At 41.8% G+C, this 15117-nt stretch overlaps 1 protein-coding gene across 1 annotated transcript in view; it reads left to right on the forward strand.

Moving 5' to 3' along the window:
- The window catches only part of usp15 (ubiquitin specific peptidase 15), a gene marked incomplete at its 5' end in the record, with an annotated part of 74246 nt that extends 61738 nt beyond the window's left edge, over positions 1 to 12508 (forward strand). The window contains 8 exons of the mRNA XM_084330032.1: positions 668 to 789; positions 2522 to 2812; positions 4082 to 4152; positions 7220 to 7335; positions 8351 to 8500; positions 9576 to 9679; positions 9921 to 10009; positions 12070 to 12508. Of these exons, the coding sequence (XP_084186158.1) occupies positions 668 to 789; positions 2522 to 2812; positions 4082 to 4152; positions 7220 to 7335; positions 8351 to 8500; positions 9576 to 9679; positions 9921 to 10009; positions 12070 to 12456 (1330 nt within the window). The 3' untranslated portion in view covers positions 12457 to 12508. The remainder of the gene's footprint in view (positions 1 to 667; positions 790 to 2521; positions 2813 to 4081; positions 4153 to 7219; positions 7336 to 8350; positions 8501 to 9575; positions 9680 to 9920; positions 10010 to 12069) is intronic.
- Between the last annotated feature and the right edge of the window lie 2609 nt (positions 12509 to 15117).

The raw sequence follows: 15117 nt of genomic DNA on the forward strand, positions 1-15117 counted from the left end.
AGTTCTGAGCTGAGGGTTTTTTCAACCTGTAACTTGTTCTTGTCAGAGACCAGCAGGGACTGAGTCGTCCGCGAACAAGAACAAGTTGCAGTCACAAGCTGACGACATGTCATTTGCATAAATTAGGAACAGTAGCGGTCCTAGTATGCTTCCTTGTGGAACACCACAGCTCACTGAGGGGGGGGGGATAGGGTACCGTTTACCTCCACCATCTGTTCTCTCCCCTCCAGGTAGGATTGCATCCAGCTCACTGATAGACTATCAAAACCAATTGCTTTTAGCTTGTCAATCAGAATGGAGTGATTGACAGTGTCGAAGGCCTTTTGTAGGTCCAGCATGACCATGCCGCAGTATTTGCCCGCGTCCACCTCTTGTTTGATGTGGTCGTTCAAATAGAGAAGGCATGACGTGTCAGTGGAGTGGGATGTTCTGAAGCCAGATTGGAATTCGTAGATTCCATTTCTTTCCGCCAGGTACTTTTCAACCTGTTCGTAGACTATTTTCTCCATGACTTTCGAGATGGAGGTAAGAATAGAAACAGGGCGGTAGTTGCCTGGGTCTAATTTGCTGCCCTTTTTGTGCAGGGGGGGGGTCTTGTTGGTCTTGTTTTTGAGTAAAATGTCAGAGGACTGGTCTGGAGATTATATTATGGTCTTGTTTTTATTAGCCGATTTGTGCGCTCTACTGTGGTGGAGGAGGAGGAGGACTGTGAGGAGAGGCATACGTCCAAACAGCACACAGTCAACGGCAACGCAGCCACTAATGGAGTCCTGGAGGAGGGATCGCCTAGTGAGTACTGTACACACACTCACACACACACACACACACACACACACACACACACACACACACACACACACACACACACACACACACACACACACACACACACACACACACACACACACACACACACACACACACACACACACACACTCTCTCTTTGTCTCTCTCTCACTCACTCACTCACTCACTCACTCACTCACTCACTCACTCACTCACTCACTCACTCACTCACTCACTCACTCTCTCACTCTCTCACTCACTCTCATGTACACATTATGCCACCCCTACTAATTCTGCCTGAAAATAAAGAGCGTTCAATCATTTGATTGAATCATGGCCTTAAAATTGCACGCCTCTAGTGCTGAACATATGGTTTTATGTCTGGATACTATACATTCTTAAAAGTGTGTTGTTTTGGACCACCTCAAGGTTTTATTTTAACATTTGAGTGCTATTCCTTTAAGGACCATACCGGTCTAATGTTTTCTTCTCACCATTACTGGAGATTTCCTCTGTCTTTTACTAATAGTAGCTGTATGCAGTGTGTTTTAGCTGATCTCAGCCTACCTTGCTAAATGTCATTCACACTGCCGTTGGGGTGGAAAATACTTTGCTAGGCATATGTAACTTCTGAAAACCCTGGCCTGCAAATCAAACATACCTGAATGGCTTGCAGTAATAATTTATTGATTGATTGAAGTTTATTTCAAATATGCAACAACAATAAAACAAACAACAAGTACAGATATAGCTTTAAGCCATTCAAATATATAAATGTATAAAAAGAACACAAAAGTCTAACATCTTTCAATATTTGAAAAGGAGTGGGAAGAAGTATACACTTATTTAATCCCACTCCTTTTAACTCAAGTCGTACTTTACTAATTTATAACTACCTGCTCTCTTTATGGTAAGACTTATAATGATGTTTTTTAATTTAGTTAACCATTTTTTTTTTATTAATTCCTTATTGTTTTTTCCCAAAACTGTAGGTTACCCTGTATATTTCCTCTAGCCATTTTATATACAACTACATACCTACATACTGTATGCACATATATACATACATACAACCAGATATCAAACCCCTTCTTCATCTCTGTACCTCTGTACCATTTTACTATTTTATTTTAAACTGTTTTATGTTTTGACATTGCTTTAAAGGAAAACCAACATTTTGGGAAATTAGCTTATTTAACATCTTCCCTGGAGTTAGACAAGAAGATACATACCTTTTTTGTCTCTGTGCGTGCATTTAGCTTTGGGAACAGTCGCTCCGTTAGCGTAGCTTAGCTTCATCACTGGAAGTGGGGGAGATCCGGAGCTTCATCACTGGAAGTGGGGGAGATCCGGAGCCTGACGTTCCCTTACACTGTATACAGTCACGAAATACACTCCAAATACAACTCCAAAACGTTCATGTAAACATGTTGTGACCTGTGTATTCACCACGTGGAGAAATAAAAAATTATTGAATTAGACAATTACGTTTTATAAGCAAATATACTCTGAACTATTTTTTGCCTAACCACTCCTCTCTGAGCGCAGTCAGTGATTTCAACGTGTCGTCGTTTTGATTATTACTGCATAATATCTTCATGGTTAAAGACTGTCAATAGAACAGTAGAATAGAATTGTAACATTATTACATGAATGGGTTATTCCTCCCAGCCCCACTAGGAGGAGTCGTAACATTATTACATGAAGTCCCTCCTCACCCCCTGCTCTGTTCCAGGTGAGATGGAGACTGACGAGCAGGACGACGAGTCCAGCCAGGACCAGGAGCTGCCCTCCGAGAACGACAACAGCCAATCGGAGGACTCGGTGGGCGGGGACAACGAGCTGGAAAACGGCCTGGTGGTGGTCGGTGGTCCTGAGAACTCCACCAAAGGCCAGCGGACGGCCGGACACGGCAGTAAGAGACTCTTTACATTCCAGTTCAACAACATGGGCAAGACGGACTTCACGCTCATCAAGGAGGACAGCCGGCAGATCCGCTTCGACGAGGGACACCTCCGACTCAGCGGTAGGTTCGCGTGGGAATGCGGCTTGCAGCCAAAACGGAAAGCTCGCACAATATAATCAGATGCGTCTTCAGTTTAGCAAATATAGCAGATATTAAATATCAATTATACATGCGAAAAGTAAAATGGCAAATATAGCGGATATTCAATATCAATTATACATGTATTGTGTGCATGTGACAGTGGCTCAGGAGGGAGAGCAGCCGTCTGGTAATCTGGAGGTTTCCGGTTCGATTCCCGGGCGTCGAAGTGTCCTTGAGCATGCCACTTGACCCCTAATTGCTCCCGATGTGCAGGTTGGCACCTTGCATGGTTGCCTCTGCCATCGGTGTGTGAATGCGTGAGTGAATGGGTAAAATCAATGTGAGGAACAAATTGTAAAGCAGCCATTTATATATGTTCTACTGAGGAAATGGTTGCTTGTACATCGTTTCAAGAGTTGTAATAAGTTCCCCAGTTACACAGATAGCACGAAAGCCTATTAAACTAATTATAATGTGCAACCATTTCCTCAGTAAAACGTATGAATACACATCTGCTTCAATTGTGCGCTTCCTGTTTTGGAAAAGGACATGTATCAGGGTTTTGACGGTTAAAACTAAAGAGATCAGTGTAATTATGGCCTGTACCAGTCAACACCATGCCTGACAATGTCGCCCAATGCCTGTAACAATTCTGCTCTCTTTCACCTGGGGTCACTGGCCCAGTAACAATAAAAGCCTGTAAAACAAGACCAGTCCAAAATTGACATGAAAGGTATTCTTGTATTCTTGAGACACTGGAGGAAGCTATTCCTGAGACACCTGAGGAAGCTATTCTTGAGACACTTGAAGCTATTCTTGAGACACCTGAGGAAGCTATTCTTGAGACACTTGAAGCTATTCTTGAGACACCTGAGGAAGCTATTCTTGAGACACTTGAAGCTATTCTTGAGACACTTGAAGCTATTCTTGAGACACTTGAGGAAGCGTTTGCTTTTAACTTGCAGTGCATTTTTCAACAACTTACTTCCTTTTGCTTCACTATTATCTCAGGTCACATAAAATTGTTTTACCATGATGGATTAGATTGAAAATTCGTTTGTATTAGGGTTGTCAAATGATTAAAAACAAAAAAGGTCTTGACGTGTTTATCGCTTGATAATAATAAATGAAATGTGTATATAGTGCTTTATTGAAGTCAATGTGGCTTTACCCTAAGGAGCAGAGGTAGTGAGACGAACTGTAGACATTCTGTTGACATTCTATTAAACATTCTGTCCTCCACCACAGACCGCTCCTATCTCTGTTTGGACTGGGAGCCAGAGCCAAAGAAGAAATACTTTGACGACAGCATCACAGAGGTATGGCCCACAGCATGAAATTCACTTGGTGCTACCGTTCAACCCAGCAGTGCATGGTTTCACACATAATTGGTGTCTTATTGCTGGATCTTGTAAACAAGTCACAACAAGCACAACAAGCGCCTACGGTCACACGCTGCAAGAACAGAGAGACTCCGGCTCAGCTTCTTCCCCCAGGCCATCAGAACACTGAACACTGAACTCTCCACTCACAAGTACACATAAGAAAACACAGACACACACACACACAACACTCATGCGGCAACCGCTAAAACAATCACTTTAAACAAAATGTCACTTTAAAAAATAGAAAGTCACTTTAAAGGAAGCAGGTACTGTATAGTATAGTTTAGATACTTTAAGAGTTAAAGAGTTAAAATTGTAAATTGTATATTGTATAGTAGTGTATATAGGAACCAGTTCTCAGGAACTTAGCATGTCTTTTTTACCATGCATATCTTGTGTCTTACCTATTTAATTTTTTCTATGCCTATTTTATTATTGTATTTTGCACAATCAATGCGGGCATGACCACCCGCATTTCACTGTATGCCCTGGTATGTATGTGACAAATAAACCTCTTGATTCTTGATTCACAGCGAAACAGTGACAAACACACAAAAAAAGTACTTTATTCAGATTCCGAACCCTTAAAGGAACACGCCAACATTATCAGAACATAACAACATTACGGATCACTAGCCTAGCTTAAAATACCAGGAGAGGTGTTTTGGGCCAACAGCTAGGCTAGCTGGTCCGTATCCGCTTCCATTCATTTGTGCTAAGTTAGGCTAGCTTGCAGCCGGATAGCTTTCTATTGAACACACGGAGAGGAAATTGGTAACTTATCATCTTGTCTGATTCTGGAGAAGACTGTAAGCTCATTTCCCATAATGTTGGCGTGATCCTTTAACCTCTTAAGCCCTAGCCATATTTTCAGAGAATTTGCCTAAAAGTACATACCCAAGTAAATAGAAGATTGCTCCACTTCTACAAGGTCCATTTGCATGTTCTTGGTATCTAGGGACATCTGTGGACCTTAGGGAATGTACAGTGTCAGAAATATTGTGTCTGTTACTATGCTTGAGTAAATTGTAATGAACCAAAGGAGAATATAAATGATTATTATTTATTTATTTGTCCATCTTTGACGGTGAATAACACCATGCTCATTCAACATCTTCTTGAGATCAAGTGTACTGAAGATTTAAGCAAATGAATAAAGGGCAGATGATTTATTTTTGTAGATACAGTACTGAATTTTGCCATCCAGACACATGCAATTTGAAATATGAATATAGAATATCAGGCCTATAAATTACCTTATTATGGCCAAGTCATACATCTATGGATCGGGCCAAATCTCTTTCCAATGGCAGAGTTAAATTTAGGATTTAGTACCACCAGGCGCCCATTATACTTTTGTATAATGTCCATAGCCCTGACATTTTTTACCAGATTGCGACGTGTTTTTTTGTATACATTCACAGAAAGGTAAAGAAACAATATACGTTGTATTTTATGGCAATAACGTTCAGGTTTGTTCAAGGTTTTGTTATTGAGATATAATCATGAAAATAACATCAATATTTTTCACATCGAATATTTTCAGAAGCTTTGACAGCGGCTGGGTAGTGTAGTTTTATGGAATTGTGTAGGACTACAACGATTTCATGACGGCGTCATTTCCTCGTGTCTAAATCATCCGCTTTCTGATGCAATGCGCCGAGATTTTTATAAACTCATATTTCGCTCATGTTTTTTAATAACACTTCAAATCATTGATAAACAAACGTAGTGCTGAAGATATACTCTTTGACTGCTGTTTTTATAGAGTTATACTCTTTACTCTTGGCTACATTTGAAAAAGAAACCTAACATTAATTAATACGTACTGTATTGATCTATTTGTGACGTGAAATAAATCTCAGCCCAGTATCAGGCCGATCAGGCTTAACTCTTTCTCTGCCACGCTGGGAACGGGATCTGACTATGTGCTGCCACGCATTAAACCAATGGAGTCGCTCACCTTGTTTGCAGGGCTATAACTTTAAATATTATAGCTATATATGCAATACTATAGCCCATTTGACATTGAGTATCTATCATTCAAGATGTGAAAAAGGAATATTTTTTCCATCCATACATTATCGTTTTATATCCTGGTGAATATAAGTATGTTAATTCCTGGAAGGCTAGTAATGGCCCGCGACGCATATTATACTTAATTCATTGGCATTTCGTCCCTATACACGCTACAATTAAAAATTAAAATGCATATGATCGGTATATTTAATTGATTGTCAATAACGGCATTCGTTAGTACAACACCATGCGTTGATCAGGGCGAAGGCTATGACAACAATGGACAACCAAGCTGAAATTGACGTTAAATTGCTCTTACCTGTGGCCAATGATGATCCAAAAAGAATATTCCAATTATTTGATTGCCATCTGCTAGATCGTATGTCCATTTGGCCCACGCCATAACCCCCCACAGTATAATGAATCCGGCGTCGGATTGACGATTCAATGCGATTGAGTGAAGATCTTGATCCACGTTACAAGATAACTCCGCCCGGATGACTTTCAGTGACGGACAGCCCCATACACGTAGATACAAAGGGAGTGCAACATCGGCCGCATACCACCAGGCGGCGGTACCGGACCGTTGTGATCTCAGACACTTGGCCACACAGTCCTACAGCATACCAGGATGAATTATGAATGGAAATAGCGAATAAAAGAAATAACAATCTAATAACGAGTATACTCGTTGTTGGCGTCCAACGATTGGCGGGCTATAACGAGTTAACACGTTTTTGGCGGGGGATGAGTTAAGGGGTTAATGTGTGAAATACAATGAATGCGGTACAAAGACACATGTCAACAACTTTCAAAGTTAACACGACAGACGCACAACAACTTTCAAAGTTAACAACATGACAGACACACATTGGTACAATGACAACAGTACGTTGCATACAGCACCCTGGGACTGTGCCACAAAAACGAGGCTCTAAATATTGGTATGTTTTGTTGTTTTGTCTCGCTCTCGCTCTCTCAGGACTTTGACAAGCATGAGAGTATGGAGTACAAGCCTCAGAAGAAGGCCTTCTTCAAGCTAAAGGACTGCATCGAGCTCTTCACCACCAAGGAGAAGCTGGGGGCGGAGGACCCATGGTGAGATACACCCAAGTCACCCATGCTGAAAGTATATTTTCAGTATATAATGTGTGTTAAAAGTATAGAGTATTTCCCATATGTACTTTTCTGAGAGTATATTTGCAATGTATTGTTAGGTCTGTATTTCTGTGCTTTCATGTTTTTATTCAAAGCACATGTTTAGTACCATCGTCATTAATGTGTGTAAGTGTAATATACTTATTTTACTTATACTTATACTTATGCCATACTTATTTTCTTTTGTAAAAAAAAAATATATATTAATAAATAAATAAATAAATATATATATTATTATTATATAATTATTTATAAAATATGTTGATCTTCAAAAAATATTCTACCAAAAATGAGTGTTGAAAAAGGGGGGTGGTCTCATATTTGGGTCAATATGGTACGGTTACAATATATGGTGACTTCACAGTCGAACAGGGCCAGTGGGGTGCACAGATGGGGCCGAAGGGCGGCTTGAGCCCCTGCCCTTTTGCCCCAAGTGCCCCTTTTTTTTTTCTTTTGTCAAATATGGACACTGGGTGTTGGTGGGTTAAGTGCCCTTTTTGTAGCTTGTGCCCCTGCCCCTAAAAGTGTCTGTTCACGCCCCTGAACAGGGCAGTTGTGCTGCACATATCTGTGGGTCTTTTAGCCTTTTGGTCGGACAGTTTTACTCCTATTAAAAGCCTGTTGTTTAGCGTTCCTATAATAACTGATTGAACAGCCAGGCTTAAATATAGATGTGAGGCTTAAATATAGACGCTAAGTGGATCAAGCATACACAACAATGGACGTTGTGTTCTTTGAGGGAAAGCAGAGGAAGGTTAATTAACAAATATATACAGTATATATAATAATTCCATACATACTGTGCACCACATCAACAACCACCTACTCCAAAGAAATTGTCCTCAGAAAAAATGCAAAACGTCCATCTCAAGCATAAATCCTCGTTATTTCTGTTAAACTGTGTTATATGTGTGTGTTTGTCTACGTGTGTGTTTGTTTATGCGTGTTCTCCCAGGTACTGTCCAAGCTGTAAGGAGCACCAGCAGGCTACTAAGAAGCTGGATCTGTGGTCTCTGCCACCAGTGTTGGTGGTCCATCTGAAACGCTTCTCCTACAGCCGCTACATGAGGGACAAGCTGGACTCGCTGGTCGACTTCCCTCTCAGGTACACACATAAATGTACACACAGACACACACACACACATACATCTGGTCCCTCCATCTGTGTAGCCTAGAGAGTGTATAGTGGAGGTACCTCTGTGTAGCCTAGATGGTGTATAGTGGAGGTCCCTGCCTTTTCTCAGTCCTTGCCCCACAATGGTGGAATGAACTACCCACCCCAGTTAGGACAGCCGAAACCTGTCCAATCTTTCGCCGCCGACTAAAGACACACTTCTTCAACCATTATCAGATTTTTCTATTTATTTTTTATAAAATCTAACCCTAACTAACCTTACTGTCATGCACTTGTCCTAATACTAACCTACACTGTAGCACTCAACACTTTGATGAACATTGTTACTCAGCTGATAGAGTTGTGCCCTTCCTGATGACTTGCCGTACAGAACTTGTAAGTCGCTTTGGATAAAAGCTAGATGGTGTATAGTGGAGGTACCTCTGTGTTTATGTTTATGTTTATTTAGGATCCCCATTAGCTTTTGCACTTGACAAAAGCTATTCTTCCTGGGGTCCGGCACACACAACGATACAACAACATTCAATACATTACATCATTATCAACATCAATTACATCATTATCAATATCAGTTAGGATGATATTGTACAAGATATTTATTAGTAAAAAGTATTCAAATAAAATAATTAAAATCAAATAAATAGTGCTTCCTGAGCAGCACTCACTGCCATCAACAACTAACAGTCAAAACAACAACAAATAAAGTTGTAAAAACTCAAAAGCAATGTCTCTTTCGAGAAATCTTGACCCGGTTTCTCAAGATAATCCACAGACCATATCGTGAACAGGTTCATGTAGGAACTATTTTCTAACAAAGTACACCTTTATTCATTATTATGGCAAAACCAACCAACTATTGGGTACAGTTATATCCTGGAAATTCATGAAAAAAAACGTCACCTGAAAATACACACCTTTTAACTTTCAACTGTAATTCTACACACCGCTGAAACAAGATAATGAGATTTTCTGAAAAGATTGCCCATGTGAAATACATTGTTCTGTATGTGTCTGAAGGAGTCATTTGTCATCCCGTCTCTTACAGAGATCTGGACATGTCCGAGTTCCTCATCAACCCCAACTCCGGACCCTGCCTCTACGACCTCATCGCCGTGTCCAACCACTATGGAGGGATGGGCGGAGGCCACTGTAAGAACGCCCTCTTTTGTATATCCACATGTGATTTGTACTGGTTGTATAATTAATTACTACACATGTGATTTATACTGGTTACACATGTAATTTATACTGGTTTTATAATGACCACACACGTGATTAGTACTGGTTGTATAATTACCACACATGTGATTTGTACTGGTTCTATAATTATCATATAGTCATGTAGTATATGAACCTGTAGTGATGTCCTCTCCTGTCCTCTGCCATTCAGACACAGCTTATGCCCTGAACAAGGACGACACCAAGTGGTACAACTTTGACGACAGCAGCGTGTCTCCTGCTAGCGATGACCAGATAGTGGTGAGTGAGTAGAGCTGCTCGATTATGGCAATAATCACAATCATGATTATTAAACGGGATTACTCATTGATTACTCATCATATAGCGTTTATTGCACTCGTTGTTTTGAGGGGGAGGGGTGGAGTGCACCGCAACAAAATTACAGCAACAAGACATGCGTCGGCACAATAGTAGTTTTATCTCTTATCTTGTTTTCATGACCATGGGAAGCCAAAATTGAAACTCAATGAACTTCCCGGCCGTAAGTGGTGAGGATTCCCAGCATTGATACTGTGTGAGATAACAGCGGAAGACACTGAATATAAGGAGGAAGGTGTCACATTCCAAGCAGCGCCAATAGTCTCCTAGTCTCCACACACACACACACACACACACACACACACACACACACACACACACACACACACACACACACACACACACACACACACACACACACACACAGAGGCCACAGTGCCATGTTGTTGTGTGGAGGAGTGTGCCTTCCTGTCTTGGTGGTGGTGGAGGTTGGCTATCTTTGGCTGTCAGCACTGGGGTTGGATAGTACCCCAGACAGACAGCACACACACACGCACACACACACACACACACACACACACAGACATACCGTAAGCACACACCAAGAAGTGCCCCAAGGCTTCAACAGTCCATTTTGATTGACCTTCTCGCCTACCAGGCTCAAAGAGAGAGCGAGAGAGAGAGAGAGAGAGAGAGAGAGAGAGAGAGAGAGAGAGAGAGACCCCGGGTTGTAGACGGAGGGGTAGGGGGTTTCAGTTTTTGGTGGATTGGGAGGGGTACTGTCAGGCCTTCTCTCCGATGTTACTCTCTGCTCTGTCAGAACCCAACTTGGCCCTCTGTGTGTCTCCCACAGCTTCTGTCCTGTGTTATCTTATTGGAATGTTGGGCTTGCCCTTGGATCTCCATCTCACTCGTCGCCTACCAATTTCATAAAATCCTGCCGGTGTGAACGGATTGACATTTACTGGCATTTCCCTCACACCATGGTGGACAGAGGCAAAAGAAAAAGATAGCTGAGCTGTTTAGCCAGCGACCCCAATGGATAAGCACATTTTAACGAGCTAAGCTATACGTTAGTTCAAGTTGATCCGTTATTACTGTCAATCTTAATGTATTTCAGTGTTTGAGTTAGCTAGCTACCTATAGCCATAAGCTAAAGCTACACAAACGATATTTAACGTGTGGCAGTGAAAGGGTTAAACCTTCTGTATTGTCGCAGTGAAAGGGTTAACCGTTTGGTAGAGCGGGAGTGAAAGGGTTAACCCTTTACTATCACACTACAGACGGTTATGTAGTGTGGTAGTGAAAGGGTTCAAATCAGTGGCAGAGTGAAAGGTAGGCTGAGATCTACCATAACATACTGTACACTTTATACATCTGTGGCAGCATGTATTAACACATTGAGCGCCATAGGCTTCCTCCATCCTTCACTGTCTAGCACCAGCTTTTCATGCCAATTTTCGCGGTATTTCACGATCTTTGCGGACACTTGTATATTCTATATTATAGCTATGAGGACAATAGTATGGCTCATTTGACAGACACAATTTCTAGTCCAACATGTAAAAAGAGTTTGCGTCTACACACTGTAGTTTGTAGTTTATTACACGCTAAACATCGCCCATTTTCAAGATAATCCAGTCTTTACTGGAACAATCTTAGCCCACAATCCTGTGCTGTGTCATTGTCACATGCAATTAACGTTACCCAAATAAACACACACACACACACACACACACACACACACACACACACACACAACGGCAGCTAGACAGAGAAATAATCATCAGTAGTTCACATCGGCCCAGGTTTGCTCACCAGACCGATGCAATCAATAAAAAAATCTCCCATCACCAGCCAATATACTGTATGTTTGCCAATATATATATATCTGCCCAGTTTTGCTCATCGGACTGATATCAATATGGTCACTGATATATTGTGCATCCCTCCTTGAAAATAATGAGCAACTGTGTGTGTGTGTGTGTGTGTGTGTGTGTGTGTGTGTGTGTGTGTGTGTGTGTGTGTCTCTCTCTCTCCAGTCCAAAGCTGGCTATGTGCTGTTCTACCAGCGGCAGGACACGGTCAAAGGCACCGGTTTCTTCGCTCTGGACCGTGAGGAGGAAGAAGAAGAGGAGGAGGAAGAGGAGGAGGAGGAGGAAGAGGAGGGCGGCGGCGGCAGCAGCAGCAAAGGAGAGGAGAGGCAGCAGGAGAGGAAGAGCACCTCCTCATCCTCCTCCTCTTCCGCCCAGGGAGCCGCCGCGGCCACGGCCAGCGCCGCTCAGAGTGAGGAGGAGGAGGAGGAGGAGGAGGAAGAGGAGGAGGAGGAGGACCTGAATGAGAACGTCCAGAGAAAGAACGATAACGACAAGGAGGAGGAAGAGGAGGAGGAGGTGCCGAGTCGAGACGTTGCCATGAAAAACAACTGAGAGCGGACTGAGCGAACATAGTGACTGGGATCTTGTCCATCCAAAGCCATACGGACGACACGCAGCGAGGCAGCGGGCCCCCGGACCACCACCACCCCTAACGTCAGCCAGCCTCCAGACCCAGCCGCGCCGGCAGGCAGGCGGGCGGGCAGGAGGGGGCGGGGCGGGGCGGCTAGTGGGGGGCGGGTCAGAGACTGTTAACCAGCGCGAGTTTTCCGGGGTACTCGATAATAAACGACAACAAAAAGAAGCAATCGGGGCCCTCTTCTGTGATTGGATCACTGTGTGTGCGTGTGCATGTGTGTGTGTGTGTGTGCGTGTGTGTATATACTGCGTGTGAGAGTGTGTTGCCACATCCCCATTGTTTTTTTTGTTGTTTTAGATTAATTGCGTCTTCCCCACATACAGACATTGATCCCTGCTTCAGTATCCTCCCCACATACACACACATTGATCCCTGCTTCCTCCCCACATACACACACATTGATCCCTGCTTCAGATTCCTCCCCACTGCTTTAGAATTCAAGAATTTGCCGCTTGGAGAATGTCTGTATTGAATGTCAGTATTGAATGTCAGTATTGGGGTCATTGTTAAGCTTAGAATCTCCCTCCACTTTTTTCTTTTTCCAGTTTTTATGTCTTATTTATATATCTTTTTATTTCTATTTAGGCCTTGTAAATATTTTGGGTTTTCGTGATGCGCTGAAAGCTTACTATAATTATGAACTTACTTTGAACCTGTTTTTGTTGCACAATCACAAACTCCCCCATATACAGTATATATATTTTTTTTTCTTTTTTTTTTGTATTAGTGCCAGATGTACTGCAATTGTTTTTACAATGACTGCTTTTCTCAGAAGGTCTTCTCGGTTAAAAAGGGGAAACCTTCAGTTTGTATTGTTCTTCACCCAGGTACCCGTCACTTTATTGGGAACAATTTTCTACTGTTCTTCAGTTTTGCTGAATAACCACTCCAGATTATTGGCGTTGCTCATTGAAACCATTTAAAGGTGCCTAATATTGTCTAATATTTCTTTGTCTGATATTGAATCATTTGCAATGCGGACCGTGTACACAACCACATACAAATAATGTTTAGTACAAGAGGGCCATTACATTATGTGCTTTGGGGTGCAATTTCCTCCTTTTGCAGATAAGCTATATTTGTTTTGACTCATTCCACATTTGTATGTGGTCATTCTAAATTATTAAATATTACACATAGCACCTTTAATCATTCTTTTATGTATGCAGGGTGTTTCGAAATGATTAAATATTGCACATACAGTAGCACATTTAATCATTATTTTATGGATGCATGGTGTTTCTAAATTATTAAATATTACACATAGCACCTTTAATCATTATTTTATGGATGCAGGGTGTTTGATGAAGCTGCTCTGAAAGCCCCGTCATCGTAGAACACTGCTTTGCCACATAATGCTTTTCATATTCAGGTGTTTATGTTGAAAACACTCCCATCTCGTCCTCCTCAGAGGGACTGAGCTTATTGCCATCATGCAACTCATGCATCATGCATTAGAACACGTGTATTGTGTCGTTCTGTAGTAAAAACGCTTTACGATGGTATATGTTGTTTACATTCATAATTTGCCCAAAAGACAATAAGCCAGCAATAAGGTTGGAGACAACAGCTCAAACAATCAAGGCCCCCTTCTTTTTTCCATAATCTTTTACTGTTCTTGAATTTGGTAGTTATTTTCTGCAGATTTACCACTGCCATTGGCTTCCAATGTATCTGAAAATGTGTCTTAAACGCCGTGAACCTTAGAAAGTCACCAGATCTGACTAAGACGTTAACGTCTTATGTGTGACTTGTTTTCTGATGGTTTTGCCATTATGATACAGTATCTTCAGGAAAATAAATGCACATCAGATATAATCATGGCAGTTTAGTCAGATGTGGTGACTTGCATGGCTTCGTGTGGTGTTCAAGACATATCTTGTTCATATTCAGGTACAACGCCTATGACAGTGAAACGGTAAAAGATGAAAATAGAAGGGGCGCCTTGATTCTTGTATCGAGGCAAGAATGACTTGGAACCCACATGTCAAAAAGACGGGTACGCCAGCACCGAAACGTTTCCTCCATATTGTGAGTTCAATACCTGGTGAAGAAAAACAAACTTAAAAACTCAAGGTTTCCCTTTTAAAAACAAAGAAATGCTCTGTAAGCTGCCTTTTAAAAACAACGTCTGCAGCCCAGACTCTACATTGTTTGATAAAGAGAAGGGTTTAAAGAGAAGCCCATAGCTGATGCCAAACAGCCAAACTGTCCTCGCTATGTGTTGCTTGCTGCTGCTAATTTTTCAAACGTGCATTTTTCTTTAAAACACATTACCAATGTAATGACATGAGCCTTCAGCTTTTTTATTTTATTTTATTTATTATTTCTTTTTTTTGAAGGCCCTGTTTTTCTCATCTCTGTGTGGGTATTTTATACCTTCACCGTTGACGGGGTTCTGTAAAAGGAGGTTCCCAGAAGTTACCCAGCTAACGTTGAAGACCGGCTGCACAACACACACAACGCACAGCCTCCATCTTTAACGCTGCCTTAAGACGGAACACAATCAGCCACTCACTCGCACGTTGCACGTTCACAACGGAATTTGGAATGGGGCCTGATTCATAAGTACCTTG

Source organism: Notolepis coatsorum (genome assembly GCF_963971535.1).
Source record: "Notolepis coatsorum genome assembly, chromosome: 15".
In the NCBI taxonomy this organism is placed as follows: Eukaryota; Metazoa; Chordata; class Actinopteri; order Aulopiformes; family Paralepididae; genus Notolepis; species Notolepis coatsorum.